General features: G+C 42.9%; 1 protein-coding gene across 1 annotated transcript in view; it reads left to right on the top strand.

Annotated features, from left to right (window-relative positions):
- The first annotated feature begins 409 nt into the window (after positions 1-409).
- The window catches only part of ehd2b (EH-domain containing 2b), a 37,791-nt gene continuing 13,855 nt past the window's right edge, over positions 410-24,345 (top strand). The window contains exons 1-3 of the mRNA XM_064975380.1: positions 410-1,057; positions 16,081-16,618; positions 21,885-22,061. Coding sequence (XP_064831452.1) covers positions 16,398-16,618; positions 21,885-22,061 — 398 coding nt within the window. The 5' untranslated portion in view covers positions 410-1,057; positions 16,081-16,397. The remainder of the gene's footprint in view (positions 1,058-16,080; positions 16,619-21,884; positions 22,062-24,345) is intronic.

Here is a 24,345-nt window from a genome sequence, read left to right on the forward strand (position 1 = left end):
TGTAGCTGAAAGCCAGCAGGAGGCGCCAGTGGTAGTGGAAACGTTGTGCTGGGTGGTGTGCCTGCGGGGTTTCGAGAGTTGCGGAGAGGAGGAGGAGCAGTGGAAAGAGGAGGAGAGAAGGTAGACAGTGGAAAATGTCTAAATGCTGGGAACTTAAACTAAGTCATGGGGTGGTCTCTGAGAATGTTTATTACATTTAAAAAAAAAGAACTGGGGGAAAAGTACAACTGAATAATGCATCCATTGGCAGGATGTGTTTATCGACTCTTTAAGATCTGTTGAAGATCTCTGTATTGGGGTTGCCATCAAAGAAAGACTCCACCCAAATGATTTATCCAACTCCCCCATCGCACGTACACCCCATGCGCTCCACCCTCCTCAACCTTCCCTGCCAGTACCCCACCCAACCTTTTTCCCCAGCTCTAAACAGTAGAGATTCAGGGTTAGTCCCAGAGTTTTGCTTGGCATCGCTGGGAGAGGAGGTGCATTGAAAGAAGAGAGAGAGAGAGAGAGGGAGAAAGGTGTAGTCAGTGTGTCCCTGTCTTCCTCCAGCTAGCAGAGAGAGGACCCCTTCATCTGAAACATATTCAACTCTGGAGAGAAACCATCCCACGGACTGACAGGCTTCTGGTTGCCCTTACCTCACAGGAGCACACTGAGTAGCTGGTATTTACTGACAGTAGAGAGAGAGAGAGAGCACCCCCCTGAGTAGCTGGTATTTACTGACAGTAGAGAGAGAGAGAGAGCACCCTCTTGAGTAGCTGGTATTTACTGACAGTAGAGAGAGAGAGCACCCTCCTGAGTAGCTGGTATTTACTGACAGTAGAGAGAGAGAGCACCCTCTTGAGTAGCTGGTATTTACTGACAGTAGAGAGAGAGAGCACCCTCTTGAGTAGCTGGTATTTACTGACAGTAGAGAGAGAGAGCACCCTCTTGAGTAGCTGGTATTTACTGACAGTAGAGAGAGAGAGCACCCTCTTGAGTAGCTGGTATTTACTGACAGTAGAGCATTCTACAACCTCCTGTAGGGAGGAGACGTTTCTCCCATCTTCGCCAGGTAAGGGCTTTGTTCTCTGACTTTTAAAACTCATGTTTCCTAAACTGTGTTAGCAATTTCCCGTATAAAGACCTTTTATGGACATTGTGATGCGCTGAATGGAACAAGTTGAAAGTTTAGTATTTGACTCAGTGAAATGGAAAGTCTTGGTGACGATCTGCTCTGATGTATTTAGCTAGAGTCACCCTGTTCCCACTGTTATAGTGAACTCCAAGATACATTGCCCTCTCTGTTAAAACTACCAAACGCTGTCTCTGTACAGTTCCCCACTGCGCCATCTCTGACTTAAGGCCCCCCCCCCCCCCGTACGCCACGTCTATCCCTATGGCCTCTGTTAATTAATGATACAAACTGTTCTCTGCCAAACAAATAGGGGTGTGAACATTTCACAGGTTTAAAGCTAATTTCCTGCAATTCTGCACATTTTGATAAGGGGTGGAGAGAAAAACTATCTGTTTTAAAGTGCATTTCCTGCAATTCTACACATTTTGCCACCTCCCCCAGGTGCACCCCACAGTTTGTGGACCACTGCTCTAGAATATTCTATCTGACAGTACTCTGGAATGTTCACTATAGATTCTGTTTGGCTCTGCCAGTACTCTGGAATGTTCACTATAGATTCTGTTTGGCTCTGCCAGTACTCTGGAATGTTCACTATAGATTATATTTGGCTCTGCCAGTACTCTGGAATGTTCACTATAGATTCTGTTTGGCTCTGCCAGTACTCTAGAATGGTCACTATAGATTATATTTGGCTCTGCCAGTACTCTAGAATGTTCACTATAGATTCAGTTTGGCTCTGCCAGTACTCTAGAATGTTCACTATAGATTATGTTTGCCTCTGCCAGTACTCTAGAATGTTCACTATAGATTAAATTTGGCTCTGCCAGTACTCTAGAATGTTCACTATAGATTCAGTTTGGCTCTGCCAGTACTCTAGAATGTTCACACTAGATTATATTTGGCTCTGCCAGTGATCTAGAATGTTCACTATAGATTATATTTGGCTTTGCCAGTACTCTAGAATGTTCACTATAGATTCTGTTTTCCTCTGCCAGTACTCAAGAATGTTCACTATAGAGCCTTTGCCAGTACTCAAGAATGTTCACTATATATTATGTTTGGCTCTGCCAGTACTCTGGAATGTTCACTATAGATTCTGTTTGGATCTGCCAGTACTCTAGAATGTTCACTATAGATTATGTTTGGCTCTGCCAGTACTCTAGAATGTTCACTATAGAGCCTTTGCCAGTACTCAAGAATGTTCACTATATATTATGTTTGGCTCTGCCAGTACTCTGGAATGTTCACTATAGATTCTGTTTGGCTCTGCCAGTACTCTAGAATGTTCACTATAGATTCTGTTTGGCTCTGCCAGTACTCTAGAATGTTCACTATAGATTATGTTTGGCTCTGCCAGTACTCTAGAATGTTCAATATAGATTATATTTGGCTCTGCCAGTACTCTGGAATGTTCAATATAGATTATATTTGGCTCTGCCAGTACTCTAGAATGTTCACTATAGATTCTGTTTGGCTCTGCCAGTACTCTAGAATGTTCACTAAAGATTATGTTTGGCTCTGCCAGTGATCGAGATAGAATGGTAATTTGCTTGTTTCCAGTCCAAAGACTGACTGACCGTGTTGCAATGTGTACAAACCCACAAGGCATTTTCCATGATCTTCAACAGTGTGTTATGCTTTCATAAAGGAGCCTAACCCAAAACCCCGAGCGAGATAGTAGTTAACCCATAGGAACCATTTTCTCCATATCCGATGTCTCATACTGCTGTTTGGATTATATTGTGATGATACCAACTCCTCTCTCCTCTGTCACCATTTTGATTGTACCCCATTTAGTCTTCTGACATGAACATAATCTCTCCCTCCCTTTCTCCCATCGCTGTTCTGAAAAACTAAAACAACCAATAAAACCCACAAAGTGATTTAAAGACAAAAAGAATCGGACATTAACATTTAACATTACACACACAACAAGTTTCAAGAGAATAACATTTAAATATATATTATTAGCAGTAAAATAAATCTAGTTGTGAAAATTTTGTTTGATTTCTTTGTGGATCTGTGTAATTTGAGGGAAATATGTGTCTCTAATATGGTCATACATTGGGCAGGAGGTTAGGAAGTGCAGCTCAGTTTCCACCTCATTTTGTGGGCAGTGAGCACATAGCCTGTCTTCTCTTGAGAGCCATGTCTGCCTATGGCGGCCTTTCTCAATAGCAAGGCTATGCTCTGTAACTATACATTCATGTACATACTACCTCAATTGGCCCGACCAACCAGTGCCCCTGCACATTGGCTAACCGGGCTATCTGCATTGTGTCCCACCCACCAACCCCTCATTTACGCTACTGCTCTTTTATAGCCTCTCTACTGTATATAGCCTCTCTACTGTATATAGCCTCTCTACTGTGTATAACCTCTACTGTGTATAACCTCTACTGTGTATAACCTCTACTGTATATAGCCTCTCTACTGTATGTAGCCTCTCTACTGTATATAGCCCCTCTACTGTATATAGCCTCTCTACTGTATAGAGCCTCTCTACTGTGTATAGCCTCTCTGCTGTGTATAGCCTCTCTGCTGTGTATAGCCTCTCTGCTGTATATAGCCTCTCTGCTGTGTATAGCCTCTCTGCTGTGTATAGCCTCTCTGCTGTGTATAGCCTCTCTGCTGTGTATAGCCTCTCTGCTGTGTATAGCCTCTCTGCTGTATATAGCCTCTCTGCTGTATATAGCCTCTCTGCTGTATATAGCCTCTCTGCTGTATATAGCCTCTCTGCTGTATATAGCCTCTCTGCTGTATATAGCCTCTCTGCTGTATATAGCCCCTCTGCTGTATATAGCCCCTCTGCTGTATATAGCCTCTCTACTGTATATAGCCTCTCTACTGTATATAGCCTCTCTGCTGTATATAGCCTGTCTTTTTACTGTTGTTTTATTTCTTTACCTACCTATTGGTCACTTAATATTTTGCGTCATTGGTTAGAGCCTGTTGTATTCAGCATTTCAGTGTGAGGTCTACTACACCTGTTGTATTCAGCTTTTCACTGTGAGTTCTACTACACCTGTTGTATTCAGCTTTTCACTGTGAGTTCTACTACACCTGTTGTATTCAGCATTTCACTGTGAGGTCTACTACACCTGTTGTATTCAGCATTTCACTGTGAGGTCTACTACACCTGTTGTATTCAGCATTTCACTGTAAGGTCTACTACACCTGTTGTATTCAGCATTTCAGTGTGAGGTCTACTACACCTGTTGTATTCAGCGAACGTGACAAATAAACTTTGTTTTGATGCTCACTGAGTCTGTCCATACTCAAGGCTTTTCTTAGTTTTGGGTTAGTCACAGAGGTCAGGTATTCTGCCACAATGTAACCTCGTCGCGGCATGGCTTCCCTGGGAAATTCCATGGCAGAAGTAATTTAAAAAGGTGTCGGAAACCAGGTCTAAAATTGACGCCTCGCAACACGTCAAATGACTCGAATACCTTCTTTGGGTGGAGCTCCAAAGATGTGTAACAGTACCTCTTTAGACCGTCCCCTAGCCCCGACCCGGGCGTGAACCAGGGACCCTCTGCACACATCAACAACAGTCACCCACGAAGCATCGTTACCCATCGCTCCACAAAAGCCGCGGCCCTTGCAGAGCATGGGGAACAACTACTTCAAGGTCTCAGAGCAAGTGACGTCACCGATTGAATCGCTATTTAGCGCGCACCGCCGCTAACTAGCTAGCGTTTCACATCCGTTACAGCTCACCAGATTAATGCTGTCGGAGCGACAGTGAGGACAAAACGTGTCAACAAAACGAGCACCGGCGACGAAACATTTCACAGCATTTCTGTTATGTTGAGATGAGGTGAAGCTGCAGTAAGAGGAGAGACATGCTGGAACATCTGAAATGATAAAGGCTAGCATGAGGAACAAGGAGCTAGTCATGAGGAACAAGGAGCTAGCCATGAGGAACAAGGAGCTAGCCATGAGGAACAAGGAGCTAGCCATGAGGAACAAGGAGCTAGCCATGAGGAACAAGGAGCTAGCCATGAGGAACAAGGAGCTAGCCATGAGGAACAAGGAGCTAGCCACGAGGAACAAGGAGCTAGCCACGAGGAACAAGGAGCTAGCCACGAGGAACAAGGAGTTAGCCACGAGGAACAAGGAGCTAGCCACGAGGAACAAGGAGCTAGCCACGAGGAACAAGGAGCTAGCCACGAGGAACAAGGAGTTAGCCACGAGGAACAAGGAGTTAGCCACGAGGAACAAGGAGTTAGCCACGAGGAACAAGGAGCTAGCCACGAGGAACAAGGAGCTAGCCACGAGGAACAAGGAGCTAGCCACGAGGAACAAGGAGCTAGCCACGAGGAACAAGGAGCTAGCCATGAGGAACAAGGAGCTAGCCATGAGGAACAAGGAGCTAGCCATGAGGAATAAGGAGCTAGCCATGAGGAACACATTTAACCCACAATGTGGGTTAAGTGTCCATGACACTTTTTCCCCAATCTTCCTCTGTCCAGTGTCTGTTCTTTTGCCCATCTTAATATTTCTTTTTATTGGCCAGTCTAAGATATGGCTTTTTCTTTGCAACTCTGCCTAGAAGGCCAGCATCCCAGAGTCGCTTCTTCACTGTTAATGTTGAGACTGGTGTTTTGTGGGTACTATTTAACTCAATGTATCATAATTCCAGTGGGTCAGAAGTTTACATGCACTAAGTTGACTGTGCCTTTAAACAGCTTGGAAAATTCCAGAAAATTATGTCATGGCTTTAGAAGCTTCTGATAGGCTAATTGACATAATTTGAGTCAATTGGAGGTGTATCTGTGGATGTATGTCAAGGCCTACCTTCAAACTCAGTGCCACTTTGCTTGACATCATGGGAAAATAAAAAGAAATCAGCCCAGACCTCAGAAAAAAATTATTGTAGACCTCCACAAGTCTGGTTCATCCTTGGGAGCAATTCCCAAATGCCTGAAGGTACCAAGTTCATCTGTACAAACAATAGTATGCAAGTATAAACACCATGGCCATCATACCGCTCAGCAAGGAGACTCGTTCTGTCTCTTAGAGATTAACGTACTTTGGTGCGAAAAGTGCAAAGGACCTTGTGAAGATGCTGGAGGAAACCGGTACAAAAGTATCTATATCCACAGTAAAACCAGTCCTATATCGACATAACCTGAAAGGCTGCTCAGCAAGGAAGAAGCCACTGCTCCAAAACCTCCATAAAAAAGCTAGACTACGATTTGCAACTGCACATGGGGACAAAGATCGTACTTTTTGTAGAAATGTCCTTTTGTTGGGTGTTGGGTGGCCATAATGACCAAACATAACATTTGGAGGAAAAAGGGGGAGGCTTGCAAGCTGAAGAACACCATCCCGACCATGAAGCACGGGGGTGGCAGCATCATGTTGCGGAGGTGCTTTGCTGCAGGAGGGACTGGTGCACTGAGCCCTGACCTCAGACCTATAGAAAATTTGTTGGGAGAACTGAAAAGGTGTGTGCGAGCAAGGAGGCCTACAAACCCGACTCTGTCAGGAGGAATGGGCCAAAATTCACTCAACTTATTGTGGGAAGCTTGTGGAAGGCTACCTGAACCGTTTGACCCAAGTTAGACAAGTTAAAGGCAATGCTACCAAATACTAATTGTGTGTATGTAAACTTCTGACCCACTGGGGAATGTGATGAAAGAAATAAAAGCTGAAATAAATAATTCTCTCTACTATTATTCTGACGTTTCACATTCTTAAAATAAAGTGGTGATCATAACTGACCAAAGACAGGGAATTTGTTACTAGGATTAAATGTCAGGAATTGTGAAAAACTGAGTTTAAATGTATTTGGTTAAGGTGTATGTAAACTTCTGACTTCAACTGTATATGTTTGTGTGTGTGTGTGTACACGACATGACCAAAAGTATGTGGACACCTGCTCGTCGAACATCTTATTCCAAAATCATGGGCATTAATATGGAGTTGTTCCCCCCTTGCTCATATAACATCCTCCACTCTTCTGGGAAGGCTTTCCACTAGATGTTGGAACATTGCTGCTATAACAGCCTCCACTCTTCTAGGAAGGCTTTCCACTAGATGTTGGAACATTGCTGCTATAACAGCCTCCACTCTTCTGGGAAGACTTTCCACTAGATGTTGGAACATTGCTGCTATAACAGCCTCCACTCTTCTGGGAAGGCTTTCCACTAGATGTTGGAACATTGCTGCTATAACAACCTCCACTCTTCTGGGAAGGCTTTCCACTAGATGTTGGAACATTGCTGCTATAACAGCCTCCACTCTTCTGGGAAGGCTTTCCACTAGATGTTGGAACATTGCTGCTATAACAGCCTCCACTCTTCTGGGAAGGCTTTCCACTAGATGTTGGAACATTGCTGCTATAACAGCCTCCACTCTTCTGGGAAGGCTTTCCACTAGATGTTGGAACATTGCTGCTATAACAGCCTCCACTCTTCTGGGATGACTTTCCACTAGATGTTTCAATTCATCCCAACAGTGTTTAATGGGGTTGAGGTCAAGTCTCTGTGCAGGCCAGTCAAGTTCTTCCACAACGATCTCAACAAAACATTTCTGTATGGACCTCGCTTTGTGCACGGAGGCATTGTCATGCTGAAACAGGAAAGGACCTTCCCCAAACTGTTGCCACAAAGTTGGAAGAACAGAATTGTCTAGAATGTCATTGTATTCTGAAGCATTAAGATTTAAGGGCCCGAACCATGAAAAACAGCCCCAGACCATTATTCCTCCTCCACCAAACTTCATATTTGTCACTATGCATCAGGGCAGGTAGCGTTCTCCTGGCATCCGCCATACCCAGATTTGTCCGTCGGACTGCCAGATGGTGAAGCGTGATTCATCACTCCAGAGAACACGTTTCCACTGCTCCAGAGTCCAATGGCAGTGAGCTTTACACCACTCCAGCCAACGCTCAGCATTGCGTCATGACTTGGCCATGGAAACTCATTTCATGAAGCTCATGATGAGCAGTTATTGTGCTGATGTTGCTTCCAGAAGCAGTTTGGAACTCGGTGGTGAGTGTTGCAACCCGAGGCCAGACGATTTTTTACGACAGACGTTTCTACTTCACAATTACAGCACTTACCGCTGACCGGGGCAGCTCTAGCAGGCCAGAAATTTGAAGTACTGACTTGTTGGAAAGGTTGCATCCTATGACGGTGCCACGTTGAAAGTCACTGAGCTCTTCAGTAAGGCCATTCTATTGCCAATGTTTGTCTATGGAGATTGCATGGCTGTGTTGCTTGATTTTATACACCTGTTATCAACGGGTGTGGCTGAAACAGCCGAATCCACTAATTTGAATGCGTGACCACATACTTTTGTATATATAGTGTATCAGCCAGATCCTAACTGGGATTTCTAATTTGATGTTCCTTTTGATGGCGTAGAAGGCTCCTCTTGACTCAAGATTGTTCACAGCTTTGTGGAAGTTACCTGTGGTGTTGATGTTTAGGCCGAGGTATGTATAGTTTTTTGTGTGCTCTAGGGCAATAGTGTCTAGATAGAATTTAGGTGTATTTGTGTTGCTCTAGGCCAAGGTAGGTGGATTTGTGTTGCTCTAGGCCAAGGTAGGTGGATTTGTGTTGCTCTAGGCCAAGGTAGGTGTGTTTGTGTTGCTCTAGGGCGAGGTAGGTGTATTTGTGTTGCTCTAGGGCGAGGTAGGTGTATTTGTGTTGCTCTAGGCCAAGGTAGGTGTATTTGTGTTGCTCTAGGCCAAGGTAGGTGTGTTTGTGTTGCTCTAGGGCGATGTAGGTGTGTTTGTGTTGCTCTAGGGCGAGGTAGGTGTATTTGTGTTGCTCTAGGCCGAGGTAGGTGTATTTGTGTTGCTCTAGGCCAAGGTAGGTGTATTTGTGTTGCTCTAGGCCAAGGTAGGTGTATTTGTGTTGTCTAGGCCAAGGTAGGTGTATTTGTGTTGCTCTAGGGCGAGGTAGGTGTATTTGTGTTGTCTAGGGCAACAGTGTCTAGATGGAATTTATGTTTGTGGTCCTGGTATCTGGACCTTACTGTCAGGGCCCAGGTCTGATGGAATCTATACAGAAGATCTAGGTGCTGCTGTAGACCCTCCTAGGTTGGGGACAGAAACACCAGATCATCAGCAAACAGTAGACATTTGACTTCAGATTCTAGTAGGGTGAGGCCGGGAGCTGCAGATTGTTCTAGTGCCCGTGCCAATTAGTTGACATATATGTTGAAGAGGGTGGGGCTTAAGCTGTATCCCTGACACATCCCCCGGCCCTGAGGGAATACGTCTGTGTTTATTGCCAATTTTAACACTTGTTGTTTGTGGACATTGATCACCCCCCACCCAAAAACGGCTTTCCATCAGTTTATACAGCAGACCCTCATGCCTAATTGAGTCAATAGCTTTTTTTAAATCAACAAATCAACAAAGCATGAGAATACTTTGGTTTGTTTAGGATTATTATTATTATAATTTTTTAAATTAAGGTTTGCCAGGTGAATACATGGTCTGTGATATGGTATTCTGGTAAGAAGCCAATTTGTCATTTTGTTTTCACTGAAGAAATGTTGGAGTCTGCTGTTGATGATACTACAGAGGCTTTCCCTGAGGTTGTTGACACAGATTCCACAGTTCATTCAATGGAATTGGAGAATCCATTGCGTTCTGGTAGTCTTTAATAGTTGATTCTAAGTTTAGTAAATGATCATGTATAATATGTTTTAGCTCTAGGTTCTTTGTTATAGGGCCGAAAAGGTTGGAGAAGTGGTTTATCCCATACATACATCTCCATTTTGTATTAGATAACTATTTGTGTTGTTTATTCAGTGTTTCACAGAAGTGACTTGATACTCTGGAATCTTCCATCTCTCTAGCTAGGTTTCCACGGCAACAGATTCCCATGCAAATATTCTAAAATCTGGATAAAGACAATGTGTGCGTTTCCCCACCGGTGGTGTTTCCTGCTGTTCCCACCAAACGGACTTGTTGCGTGATGGAAGAAATGCACAACATTTACTTTTCCGTTTAAGTTTTCATTTACCGAATTTCGATGTGTTTTCATCTCATTTTAAACCTTACCGGTAGTTTAGACACACAAACTGTTGCGCTAAATAGGAAATGTGCCTCCTCTGGTCTTGGCCCGTGCGCTCTTTCCAACGTCTCTCAGATACAGTGCAGGTTGTCTTAGTCTACATGATAATGACATTATTATGGGTAAAAGAGAGAATGTTTGTATTAGTCAAACAGCAGCCAAGCATCGATCATCGTGTCACCAGAATAAGACCCTAGATATTTATAAAAGGAGCATCCAGCTCATCCCCTTTCACCACCCTGTGAAGTTCATGATATATTATAAAGAGCGTCTGCCAAATGAATTAAATGTAAATGTAAATAAATAATTTGAAGCCTAATAAACTACCTGGTTTCCCGAGTGGTAGTGGGAGGACCACACAGCATATTATCGCGTGATTTCAAGTTTACTTCAATATGATGGTTTTTATATCAATATCTGTGCATAAAGGTATTTCCACCGCCATTTCGTGCGTTATTAATTTTACAGACTCAAAAAGATCCTTACCATGTCGAACGAACAAATTATTGGTAGGCATGTATAAAATTGTACCCGAAACTTCCTGTCTCCATCACAGCTGTCGTGACTTATTTATTTGAATGGGTATGACTTGACTCACATACACTCTGTGAGTGGAAACGTGGTTATTGCGCTGTTTTCCGACACGGTGTTCCTTCCATTTTTCGCAGTGTGTTTCTGCACTGATTCCCCATAGTAAAGGCCTGCGTTCTGGTCTTCTGGGTCTGTGTTTTTGGTTGGATATATTTCTCAATGTATTTCTTATGTTTTATCACTCTTCATCAAACCATTTCTCATTGATACTAATTTTCTTATTTAAAATAAAATACATTTAAAGAGTGCTATGTCAAATATACTTTTCAGGCTTTCTACTGCTAAGTTTACACCATCGCTATTGCAGGGAAACATTTTGGCCAGGAAGTTCTGTCTGTCTGTCTCTCTCTCGTCCACAGATGAGTTCACATCTATTGATGTGTGACTGATCAGATCTTTATTCTCTCACTGTAGCTCTTACCAGCAGAGGGGGAGAGAATGAAAGCGAGAGATGGACAGGATGTGATATCTGATCTGACCACATACAGTTACATTACAGCACCATTCATACCTATCAGATGTAGTGCTTCTCTAGGAGTCTACAGCACCATTCATACCCGTCAGATGTAGTGCTTCTCTAGGAGCCTACAGCACCATTCATACCTATCAGATGTAGTGCTTCTCTAGGAGCCTACAGCACCATTTGGTAGTTCACTCCTGTAATAACTTGCTCAGAGCAAACAGGTGATTAACAAATCGCAGATGAAATGGCAGACTGTGTCTGTGCATGTAGAGAGGATCTGTGTGTGTGTGTGTGTGTGTGTGTGTGTGTTCGCTCCAACATTCTCCAACAGCGTTCCATTGTGCGAACAATTGATAATCATTCACTCATCTAACGTTCCCTTGAGAACAAACACATCCTCTCGGAAAAACTGATGTCTTACTCATTTCAATGTAAGGAAATGAGGTAGGCTACTAATGTAGTAGGGCTTGGTGTGAGTGGACACATGGCTGTGTGTGTGTGTGTGTGTGTGTGCTTCCACTGCAAGGGAACACCATGTTTTTCCAAACATGCTCTTACAATTACATTTTTTATTTAACCTTTATTTAACTAGGCAAAACTGTTAAGAACATGTTCTTATTTACCATGATGGCCTACAGGGGCTGGGATAAAAAATTAAAAACACACATATCACGACAAGAGAGACCTAAGACGACAACATTACATGGCATCAACACATGACAACACAGCATGGTCGCAACACAGCGTGGTCGCAACACAGCGTGGTCGCAACACAGCGTGGTCGCAACACAGCGTGGTCGCAACACAGCGTGGTCGCAACACAGCGTGGTAGGAACACAGCGTGGCCGCAACACAGCGTGGCCGCAACACAGCGTGGTCGCAACACAGCGTGGTCGCAACACAGCGTGGTCGCAACACAGCGTGGTAGCAACACAGCGTGGTCGCAACACAGCGTGGTCGCAACACAGCGTGGTAGCAACACAGCGTGGTAGCAACACAGCGTGGCAGCAACACAGCGTGGCAGCAACACAGCGTGGCAGCAACACAGCGTGGCCGCAACACAGCGTGACAACAACATGGAAGCAACACAGCGTGGTAGCAACACAGCGTGGTAGCAACACAGCGTGGTAGCAACACAGCGTGGTAGCAACACAGCGTGGTCGCAACACAGCGTGGTCGCAACACAGCGTGGTAGCAACACAGCGTGGTAGCAACACATGGTAGCAACACAGCGTAGTAGCAACACAGCGTGGTCGCAACACAGCGTGGTCGCAACACAGCGTGGTCGCAACACAGCGTGGTCGCAACACAGCGTGGTCGCAAGACAGCGTGGTCGCAACACATGGTAGGAACACAGCGTGGCCGCAACACAGCGTGGTCGCAACACAGCGTGGTCGCAACACAGCGTGGTAGCAACACAGCGTGGTCGCAACACAGCGTGGTAGCAACACAGCGTGGTAGCAACACATGGTAGCAACACAGCGTGGTAGCAACACAGCGTGGTAGCAACACAGCGTGGCAGCAACACAGCGTGGTAGCAACACAGCGTGGTAGCAACACAGCGTGGTAGCAACACAGCGTGACAACAACATGGAAGCAGCACAACAAATACACACCTTATTGGGCACAGACACCAGCACAAAGGGCAAGAAGGTCGAGGCAACAATACATCACGCAAAGCAGCCACAACTGTCAGTAAGACGTTCCATGATTGAGTCTTTGAGTGAAGAGATGGAGATAACACTGTCCAGTTTGAGTGTTTGTTGCAGCTCGTTCCAGACGCCAGCTGCAGTGAACTGAAAAGAGGAGCGACCCAGGGATGAGTGTGCTTTGGGGACCTTTAACAGGATGTGACTGGCAGAACGGGTGTTGTATGTGGAGGATGAGGGCTGCAGTAGATATCTCAGATAGGGGGGAGTGAGGCCTAAGAGGGTTTTATAAATAAGCATCAACCAGTGGGTCTTGCGACGGGTATACAGAGATGACCAGTTTACAGAGTATAGAGTGCAGTGATGTGTCCTATAAGGAGTATTGGTGGCAAATCTGATGGCCAATTGGTAAAGAACCGTTCTAGCCGTTCGAGAGCACCCTGACCTGCTGATCTATAAACTACATCTCCGTAATCTAGCATGAGTAGGATGGTCATCTGAATCAGGGTTAGTTTGGCAGCTGGGCTGAAACAGGAGTGATTTCGATAGAGGAAACCAAGTCTAGATTTAACTTTAGCCTGCAGCTTGGATATGTGCTGAGGGAAGGACAGTGTACCGTCCTGCCATACTCCCAAGTACTTGTATGAGGTGACTACCTCAAGATCTAAACCCTCAGAGGTAGTAATCACACCTGTGGAGAGAGGGGCATTCTTCTTACTAAATCACATGACCTTTGTTTATGTAGGTGTTCAGAACAAGGTTAAGGGCAGAGAAAGCTTGTTGGACACTAAGAAAACTTTGTTGTTGAGCATTTAACACAAAATCTGGGGAGGGGCCAGCTGAGTATAAGACTGTATCAACTGCATATAAATGGATGAGAGAGCTTCCTACTGCCTGAGCTATGTTGTTGACGGAAATTAAGAAGAGCGTGGGGCCTAGGATCGAGCCTTAGGGTACTCCCTTGGTGACAGGCAGTGGCTGAGACAGCAGATGTTCTGACTTTATACACTGCACTCTTTGAGAGAGGTAGTTAGCAAACCAGGCCAAAGCCCCTTCAGAGACACCAATACTCCTTAGCCAGCCCACAAGAATGGAATGGTCTACTGTGTCAAAAGCTTTGGCCAAGTCAATAACAATAGAAGCACAACATTGTTTAGAATCAAGGGCAGTGGTGACATCACAGAGGACCTTTAAGGTTGCAGTGACACATCCATAACCTGAGCGGAAAACCAGATTCCATAGCAGAGAGAATACTATAGACATACCAGAGAGAATACTACAGACATACCAGAGAGAATATTATAGACATACCAGAGAGAATACTACAGACATACCAGAGAGAATACTACAGAAATACCAGAGAGAATATTATAGACATACCAGAGAGAATATTATAGACATACCAGAGAGAATACTATAGACATACCAGAGAGAATACTATAGACATACCAGAGAGAATACTATAGACATACCAGAGAGAATACTATAGACATACCAGAGAGAATACTATAGACATACCAGAGAGAATACTATAGACATACCAGAGAGAATACTATAGACATACCAGAGAGAATACTATAGACATACCAGAGAGAATACCTTAGACATACCAGAGAGAATACCTTATACATACCAGAGAGAATACCATAGACATACCAGAGAGAATACTATAGACATACCAGAGAGAATACTATAGACATACCAGAGAGAATACTATAGACATACCAGAGAGAATACTATAGACATACCAGAGAGAATACTATAGACATACCAGAGAGAATACTATAGACATACCAGAGAGAATACTATAGACATACCAGAGAGAATACTACAGACATACCAGAGAGAATACTACAGACATACCAGAGAGAATACTACAGACATACCAGAGAAAATACTACAGACATACCAGAGAGAATACTACAGACATACCAGAGAGAATACTACAGACATACCAGAGAGAATACTATAGACATACCAGAGAGAATACTACAGACATACCAGAGAGAATACTACAGACATACCAGAGAGAATACTACAGACATACCAGAGAGAATACTATATACATACCAGAGAGAATACTATATACATACCAGAGAGAATACTATAGACATACCAGAGAGAATACTACAGACATACCAGAGAGAATACTATAGACATACCAGAGAGAATACTACAGACATACCAGAGAAAATACTATAGACATACCAGAGAGAATACTACAGACATACCAGAGAGAATACTACAGACATACCAGAGAGAATACTACAGACATACCAGAGAGAATACTACAGACATACCAGAGAGAATACTACAGACATACCAGAGAGAATACTACAGACATACCAGAGAGAATACTATATACATACCAGAGAGAATACTATATACATACCAGAGAGAATACTATAGACATACCAGAGAGAATACTACAGACATACCAGAGAGAATACTACAGACATACCAGAGAGAATACTACAGACATACCAGAGAGAATACTACAGACATACCAGAGATAATACTACAGACATACCAGAGAGAATACTACAGACATACCAGAGAGAATACTACAGACATACCAGAGAATACTACAGACATACCAGAGAATACTATAGACATACCAGAGAATACTACAGACATACCAGAGAATACTATAGACATACCAGAGAGACAGACAGCAGACAGGTAGACAGACAGACAGACAGACAGGCAGACAGGTAGACAGACAGACAGGCACACAGACAGACAGACAGGCACACAGACAGACAGACACGCAGACAGACAGACAGGCAGGCAGTGTTCAGTTGGGTGTAATATTCATAATGTTGCAGACAGAATTGTATGCATAGACCTGAAATCCCACTGACCTATTGTTGAGTATCACAGCTGTTCTATGCTAGGTCCCTATACATCTAGCTGTGTGTTCTGTGTATGTAGAGTGTTCTGAGTCCCCTGTCACTACAAAATGGCACTAGAACATGTTGACAATTCATTGGCGGTTTTCTTTTGCAGCGTTGTGTTCGTGTCTTTCCAGAGACATGTTTAGAATTTACGTTTCATTGCTGGTTTTCTTTTGCAGCGTTGTGTTCGTGTCTTTCCAGAGACATGTTTAGAATTTACGTTTCATTGCTGGTTTTCTTTTGCAGCGTTGTGTTCGTGTCTTTCCAGAGACATGTTTAGAATTTACGTTTCATTGCTGGTTTTCTTTTTTTTCCACAGAAGTCTTTTGAAGGAGTCAGAGTGGTGACTGATAGGAGAGGGAAGACGTCAGACCAGAGCTTTAACGACATAAAACAGACCGTACAGTAACATCCAGTACCATCCTCGAAGAGGCCCGGCTGACGAAGAGGTCTCAGAGGAGAAGAGTTCACATTAAAACACAGGAAACACCTGAAAACGCTCCCAGGTTCACCTTCAAGAAACACAGACACAGGTAGTTTACAGAACTCCCTCACATTCCTCAAAGGTAGATCATTTCCTCTTGAAGGACAACAATCAACCAATCAGCCAATCATTCAGCCAGTCAGCCAATCAGGATGTCTCGTTGGGGCCGTAAGGATGTGAAGAAGACTCCTGAGGTGATCAGGACGGTAACAGAGGGGCTGAAGTCTCTGTACCGTCAGAAGCTCCTCCCCCTGGAGCAGTACTACGGTTTCCATGACTTCCACTCCCCCTCTCTGGAGGACGCAGACTTTGACAACAAACCCATGGTGCTGGTGGTGGGGCAGTACTCCACTGGCAAGACTACATTCATCAAGTAAGATATTATACACAGCAAGATATTATACACAGTAAGATATTATACACAGTAAGATATTATACACAGTAAGATATTATACACAGTAAGATATTATACACAGTAAGATATTATACACAGTAAGGTTTATACACAGTAAGATATTATATACAGTAAGATATTATACACAGTAAGGTTTATATACAGTAAGATATTATATACAGTAAGATATTATATACAGTAAGATATTATATACAGTAAGATATTATATACAGTAAGATATTATATACAGTAAGGTTTATACACAGTAAGATATTATACACAGTAAGATATTATATACAGTAAGATATTATATACAGTAAGATATTATATACAGTAAGATATTATATACAGTAAGATGTTTATACACAGTAAGATATTATATACAGTAAGATATTATATACAGTAAGATGTTTATACAGTAAGATATTATATACAGTAAGATATTATATATACAGTAAGATATTATACACAGTAAGGTTTATACACAGTAAGATATTATATACAGTAAGATATTATATACAGTAAGGTTTATATACAGTAAGATATTATATACAGTAAGATATTATATACAGTAAGATATTATACACAGTAAGATATTATACACAGTAAGATATTATATACAGTAAGATATTATACACAGTAAGATATTATATACAGTAAGATATTATATACAGTAAGATATTATACACAGTAAGATATTATACACAGTAAGATATTATACACAGTAAGATATTATATACAGTAAGGTTTATATACAGTAAGATATTATACACAGTAAGGTTTATATACAGTAAGATATTATATACAGTAAGATATTATACACAGTAAGGTTTATATACAGTAAGATATTATATACAGTAAGATATTATATACAGTAAGATATTATATACAGTAAGATATTATATACAGTAAGGTTTATACACAGTAAGATATTATATACAGTAAGATATTATATACAGTAAGGTTTATACACAGTAAGATATTATATACAGTAAGATATTATATACAGTAAGGTTTATATACAGTAAGATATTATATACAGTAAGATATTATACACAGTAAGGTTTATATACAGTAAGATATTATATACAGTAAGATATTATATACAGTAAGATATTATATACAGTAAGATATTATATACAGTAAGGTTTATACACAGTAAGATATTATATACAGTAAGATATTATATACAGTAAGGTTTATACACAGTAAGATATTATATACAGTAAGATATTATATACAGTAAGATATTATACACAGTAAGATATTATATACAGTAAGGTTTATACACAGTAAGATATTATATACAGTAAGGTTTATACACAGTAAGATATTATATACAGTAAGGTTTATACACAGTAAGATATTATACACAGTAAGATATTATATACAGTAAGGTTTATATACAGTAAGATATTATATACAGTAAGGTTTATACACAGTAAGATATTATATACAGTAAGGTTTATACACAGTAAGATATTATATACAGTAAGGTTTATACACAGTAAGATATTATACACAGTAAGATATTATATACAGTAAGGTTTATATACAGTAAGATATTATATACAGTAAGGTTTATACACAGTAAGATATTATATACAGTAAGATATTATATACAGTAAGATATTATACACAGTAAGATATTATATACAGGAAGGTTTATACACAGTAAGATATTATACACAGTAAGGTTTATATTCAGTGCCTTCAGAGAGTATTCACACCCATTGACTTTATCCACATTTTGTCGTGACCTGTTGTTGTGTGTAACAGGTATCTGACCTGTTGTTGTGTGTAACAGGTAACTGACCTGGTGACCCGTTGTTGTGTGTAACAGGTATCTGACCTGGTGACCCGTTGTTGTGTGTAACAGGTATCTGACCTGGTGACCCGTTGTTGTGTGTAACAGGTATCTAACCTGTTGACCTGTTGTTGTGTGTAACAGGTATCTGACCTGGTGACCCGTTGTTGTGTGTAACAGGTATCTGACCCGTTGTTGTGTGTAACAGGTATCTGACCTGGTGACCCGTTGTTGTGTGTAACAGGTATCTGACCTGGTGACCCGTTGTTGTGTGTAACAGGTATCTGACCTGTTGTTGTGTGTAACAGGTATCTGACCCGTTGTTGTGTGTAACAGGTATCTGACCTGGTGACCTGTTGTTGTGTGTAACAGGTATCTGACCTGGTGACCTGTTGTTGTGTGTAACAGGTATCTGACCCGTTGTTGTGTGTAACAGGTATCTGACCTGGTGACCTGTTGTTGTGTGTAACAGGTATCTGACCTGGTGACCTGTTGTTGTGTGTAACATGTATCTGACCTGGTGACCTGTTGTTGTGTGTAACAGGTATCTGACCTGGTGACCTGTTGTTGTGTGTAACAGGTATCTGACCTGGTGACCCGTTGTTGTGTGTAACAGGTATCTGACCCGTTGTTGTGTGTAACAGGTATCTGACCTGGTGACCTGTTGTTGTGTGTAACATGTATCTGACCTGGTGACCTGTTGTTGTGTGTAACAGGTATCTGACCCGTTGTTGTGTGTAACAGGTATCTGACCTGGTGACCCGTTGTTGTGTGTAACATGTATCTGACCTGGTGACCTGTTGTTGTGTGTAACAGGTATCTGACCCGTTGTTGTGTGTAACAGGTATCTGACCTGGTGACCCGTTGTTGTGTGTAACAGGTATCTGACCCGTTGTTGTGTGTAACAGGTATCTGACCCGTTGTTGTGTGTAACAGGTATCTGACCTGTTGTTGTGTGTAACAGGTATCTGACCCGTTGTTGTGTGTAACAGGTATCTGACCTGGTGACCTGTTGTTGTGTGTAACAGGTATCTGACCTGGTGACCCGTTGTTGTGTGTAACAGGTATCTGACCTGTTGTTGTGTGTAACAGGTATCTGACCCGTTGTTGTGTGTAACAGGTATCTGACCTGTTGTTGTGTGTAACAGGTATCTGACCCGTTGTTGTGTGTAACAGGTATCTGACCCGTTGTTGTGTGTAACAGGTATCTGACCCGTTGTTGTGTGTAACAGGTATCTGACCTGTTGTTGTGTGTAACAGGTATCTGACCCGTTGTTGTGTGTAACAGGTATCTGACCTGGTGACCCGTTGTTGTGTGTAACAGGTATCTGACCTGTTGTTGTGTGTAACAGGTATCTGACCTGTTGTTGTGTGTAACAGGTATCTGACCTGTTGTTGTGTGTAACAGGTATCTGACCTGTTGTTGTGTGTAACAGGTATCTGACCTGTTGTTGTGTGTAACAGGTATCTGACCTGTTGTTGTGTGTAACAGGTATCTGACCTGTTGTTGTGTGTAACAGGTATCTGACCTGGTGTTGTGTGTAACAGGTATCTGACCCGTTGTTGTGTGTAACAGGTATCTGACCTGTTGTTGTGTGTAACAGGTATCTGACCTGGTGACCCGTTGTTGTGTGTAACAGGTATCTGACCTGGTGACCCGTTGTTGTGTGTAACAGGTATCTGACCTGTTGTTGTGTGTAACAGGTATCTGACCTGTTGTTGTGTGTAACAGGTATCTGACCTGTTGTTGTGTGTAACAGGTATCTGACCCGTTGTTGTGTGTAACAGGTATCTGACCTGGTGACCCGTTGTTGTGTGTAACAGGTATCTGACCCGTTGTTGTGTGTAACAGGTATCTGACCTGTTGTTGTGTGTAACAGGTATCTGACCTGTTGTTGTGTGTAACAGGTATCTGACCTGGTGACCTGTTGTTGTGTGTAACAGGTATCTGACCTGTTGTTGTGTGTAACAGGTATCTGACCTGTTGTTGTGTGTAACAGGTATCTGACCCGTTGTTGTGTGTAACAGGTATCTGACCTGTTGTTGTGTGTAACAGGTATCTGACCCGTTGTTGTGTGTAACAGGTATCTGACCTGTTGTTGTGTGTAACAGGTATCTGACCTGTTGTTGTGTGTAACAGGTATCTGACCTGGTGACCTGTTGTTGTGTGTAACAGGTATCTGACCTGGTGACCCGTTGTTGTGTGTAACAGGTATCTGACCCGTTGTTGTGTGTAACAGGTATCTGACCTGTTGTTGTGTGTAACAGGTATCTGACCTGTTGTTGTGTGTAACAGGTATCTGACCTGGTGACCTGTTGTTGTGTGTAACAGGTATCTGACCTGTTGTTGTGTGTAACAGGTATCTGACCTGTTGTTGTGTGTAACAGGTATCTGACCCGTTGTTGTGTGTAACAGGTATCTGACCTGTTGTTGTGTGTAACAGGTATCTGACCCGTTGTTGTGTGTAACAGGTATCTGACCTGGTGACCCGTTGTTGTGTGTAACAGGTATCTGACCCGTTGTTGTGTGTAACAGGTATCTGACCTGTTGTTGTGTGTAACAGGTATCTGACCTGTTGTTGTGTGTAACAGGTATCTGACCTGTTGTTGTGTGTAACAGGTATCTGACCCGTTGTTGTGTGTAACAGGTATCTGACCTGTTGTTGTGTGTGTAACAGGTATCTGACCCGTTGTTGTGTGTAACAGGTATCTGACCTGTTGTTGTGTGTAACAGGTATCTGGCCCGTTGTTGTGTGTAACAGGTATCTGACCCGTTGTTGTGTGTAACAGGTATCTGACCCGTTGTTGTGTGTAACAGGTATCTGACCTGTTGTTGTGTGTAACAGGTATCTGACCCGTTGTTGTGTGTAACAGGTATCTGACCCGTTGTTGTGTGTAACAGGTATCTGACCCGTTGTTGTGTGTAACAGGTATCTGACCCGTTGTTGTGTGTAACAGGTATCTGACCTGGTGACCCGTTGTTGTGTGTAACAGGTATCTGACCTGGTGACCTGTTGTTGTGTGTAACAGGTATCTGACCTGGTGACCCGTTGTTGTGTGTAACAGGTATCTGACCTGTTGTTGTGTGTAACAGGTATCTGACCCGTTGTTGTGTGTAACAGGTATCTGACCCGTTGTTGTGTGTAACAGGTATCTGACCCGTTGTTGTGTGTAACAGGTATCTGACCCGTTGTTGTGTGTAACAGGTATCTGACCCGTTGTTGTGTGTAACAGGTATCTGACCCGTTGTTGTGTGTAACAGGTATCTGACCCGTTGTTGTGTGTAACAGGTATCTGACCTGTTGTTGTGTGTAACAGGTATCTGACCTGTTGTTGTGTGTAACAGGTATCTGACCTGTTGTTGTGTGTAACAGGTATCTGACCCGTTGTTGTGTGTAACAGGTATCTGACCTGGTGACCTGTTGTTGTGTGTAACAGGTATCTGTTGGAGCAGGATATCCCAGGAAGCAGGATAGGCCCAGAGCCCACCACCGACAGTTTCACAGCCATCATGCACGGTGAGGTAGAAGGGGTGATCCCGGGCAACGCTCTCATCGTTGACCCCAACAAACCTTTTCGCAAGCTCAACCCCTTCGGAAACACCTTCCTCAACAGGTGAGTACAGAGGCGGAATCCAGAATGCACGACGTCGTGTTTTAGAATGTTCTAGAATGGCCTGTCTGAAGGGCGGGGGTTGGAGGAGGGGAGAGAAAGAAGTGTGTTAGCTTTTTTTTCTTTTGCTCTGTGTGGAATTTCAAGTGTCCGTGCCAAATTTCAGAGCTGGGAGGGACTTGCCTTATTTGTGGAAAAATGGAGAAAGGGAGTGATATCTCTGTAGAGAGGGAGAGGGTGGGGGAGAGGTAGTGCACTCAGATATGAGCTGCTATGTGCTCCAGTTCAAAGGCATGGTTCGAGGGCCCCAAAGAGCCACAGCCATGCAGGACTAACTAACAGATGATGTCACAGACACGGCAGGGCCAGGGTAAAACAGAGCAGACTGGCTGGGCTGAATCACCCTGAGCTATTTTCCACTGCTCTGATGTGTTTATCCTGTTGTCTGGGATACCCTTTTTCACGGGATTTCCTTCTATTGAGGCGAGCTGGCCTTACTGTTTATGGAACATGGTTTGCTGTAATACTGAAGCCACAACAACTGTAGGAGTCGAACACTACAATTATGGGTAGAAAAGATACAGTAGATGTAACCTTTAGGCACAGATCTGGGACCAGCCTACACTCCAAAAATCCTAAGCATAACCATCAGGCTAGATCTAGCTACCACAACGTTCTGACGCACAAATGACAAAGATCCAAGGAATGGTCTCTCTTTCTCTCTATTTCTCTCTCTCGCTCTCTCTCTCTCACGCTCTCTCTCTCTCTCCCCCCCTCCTTGGTGGGGTGTGTGTGCGTCGGTCCTTCCTGTCTGGTGAAGCCCTGGTTAAAGCCATCTGAATCAGGAAGTAGCGGTGTTGTTGTTAACGATCATTAGCAGGTCATATTGTTGAGGCTATGACACTGGAGACCGTTTTCCTTCAGGAAGCCCAGAGCATTGAGAGTCCTGCTTCAACACAATGGGTCCTGGGAAGGGAGTAGTCCGGCACAGTAGCACAATGAGTCCAGCTCTCAACTCATGATCTGGCTCCTAGATCGCCTTTAGCTGTTACCTTGTGTGCAGAGAGATTAGTGCTTTATTTTTTAAAATTATTATTATCATGGTTAAAGATTTCGGTTGTGATTATGTTTTTAGACACACAATAAAAAAACATGAATTGCATTGCATTGTGGGTTAAATGCTGTAACACATAATAAAACAATGAAAGTCCCATGATGGCAGTAACTGTCCATGACTGTTTATCATTTATCAACCATCATTTATCCCATTACTTTAATAACACATTTCAGTTGTTGTGTATATATTACATTAGTTTTATATATAATATAATACATTAGTTTTATATATAATATATTGCATTAGTTTTATATATAATATAATACACAAGTTTTATATATATATATATATATATATATATATATATACACTGCTCAAAAAAATAAAGGGAACACTAAAATAACACATCCTTGATCTGAATGAATGAAATGTTCTTATTAAATACTCTTTTCTTTACATAGTTTGTGCTGACAACAAAATCACACAAAAATTATCAATGGAAATCGAATTTATCAACCCATGGAGGTCTGGATTTGGAGTCACACTCAAAATTAAAGTGGAAACCCACACTACAGGCTGATCCAACTTTGATGTAATGTCCAGTAGTGTGTGTGGCCTCCGTGCTTGTATGACCTCCCTACAACGCCTGGGCATGCTCCTGATGAGGTGACGGATGGTCTCCTGAGGGATCTCCTCCCAGACCTGGACTAAAGCATCCACCAACTCCTGGACAGTCTGTGGTGCAACGTGGCGTTGGTTGATGGAGCGAGACATGATGTCCCAGATGTGCCCAATTGGATTCAGGTCTGGGGAACGGGTGGGCCAGTCCATAGCATCAATGCCTTCCTCTTGCAGGAACTGCTGACAAACTCCAGCCACATGAGGTCAAGCATTGTCTTGCATTAGGAGGAACCCAGGGCCCACCAGCATATGGTCTCACAAGGGGTCTGAGGATCTCATCTCGGTAACTAATGGCAGTCAGGCTACCTCTGGCGAGCACATGGAGGGCTGTGCGGCCCCCCAAAGAAATGCCACCCCACCCCACACCATGACTGACCCACCGCCAAACTGGTCATGCTGGAGGATGTTGCAGGCAGCAGAACGTTCTCCACGGCGTCTCCAGACTCTGTCACGTCTGTCACATGTGCTCAGTGTGAACCTGCTTTCATCTGTGAAGAGCACAAGGCGCCAGTGGCGAATTTGCCAATCTTGATGTTCTCTGGCAAATGC

This window comes from Oncorhynchus masou, chromosome 9 (genome assembly GCF_036934945.1).
Source record: "Oncorhynchus masou masou isolate Uvic2021 chromosome 9, UVic_Omas_1.1, whole genome shotgun sequence".
In the NCBI taxonomy this organism is placed as follows: Eukaryota; Metazoa; Chordata; class Actinopteri; order Salmoniformes; family Salmonidae; genus Oncorhynchus; species Oncorhynchus masou.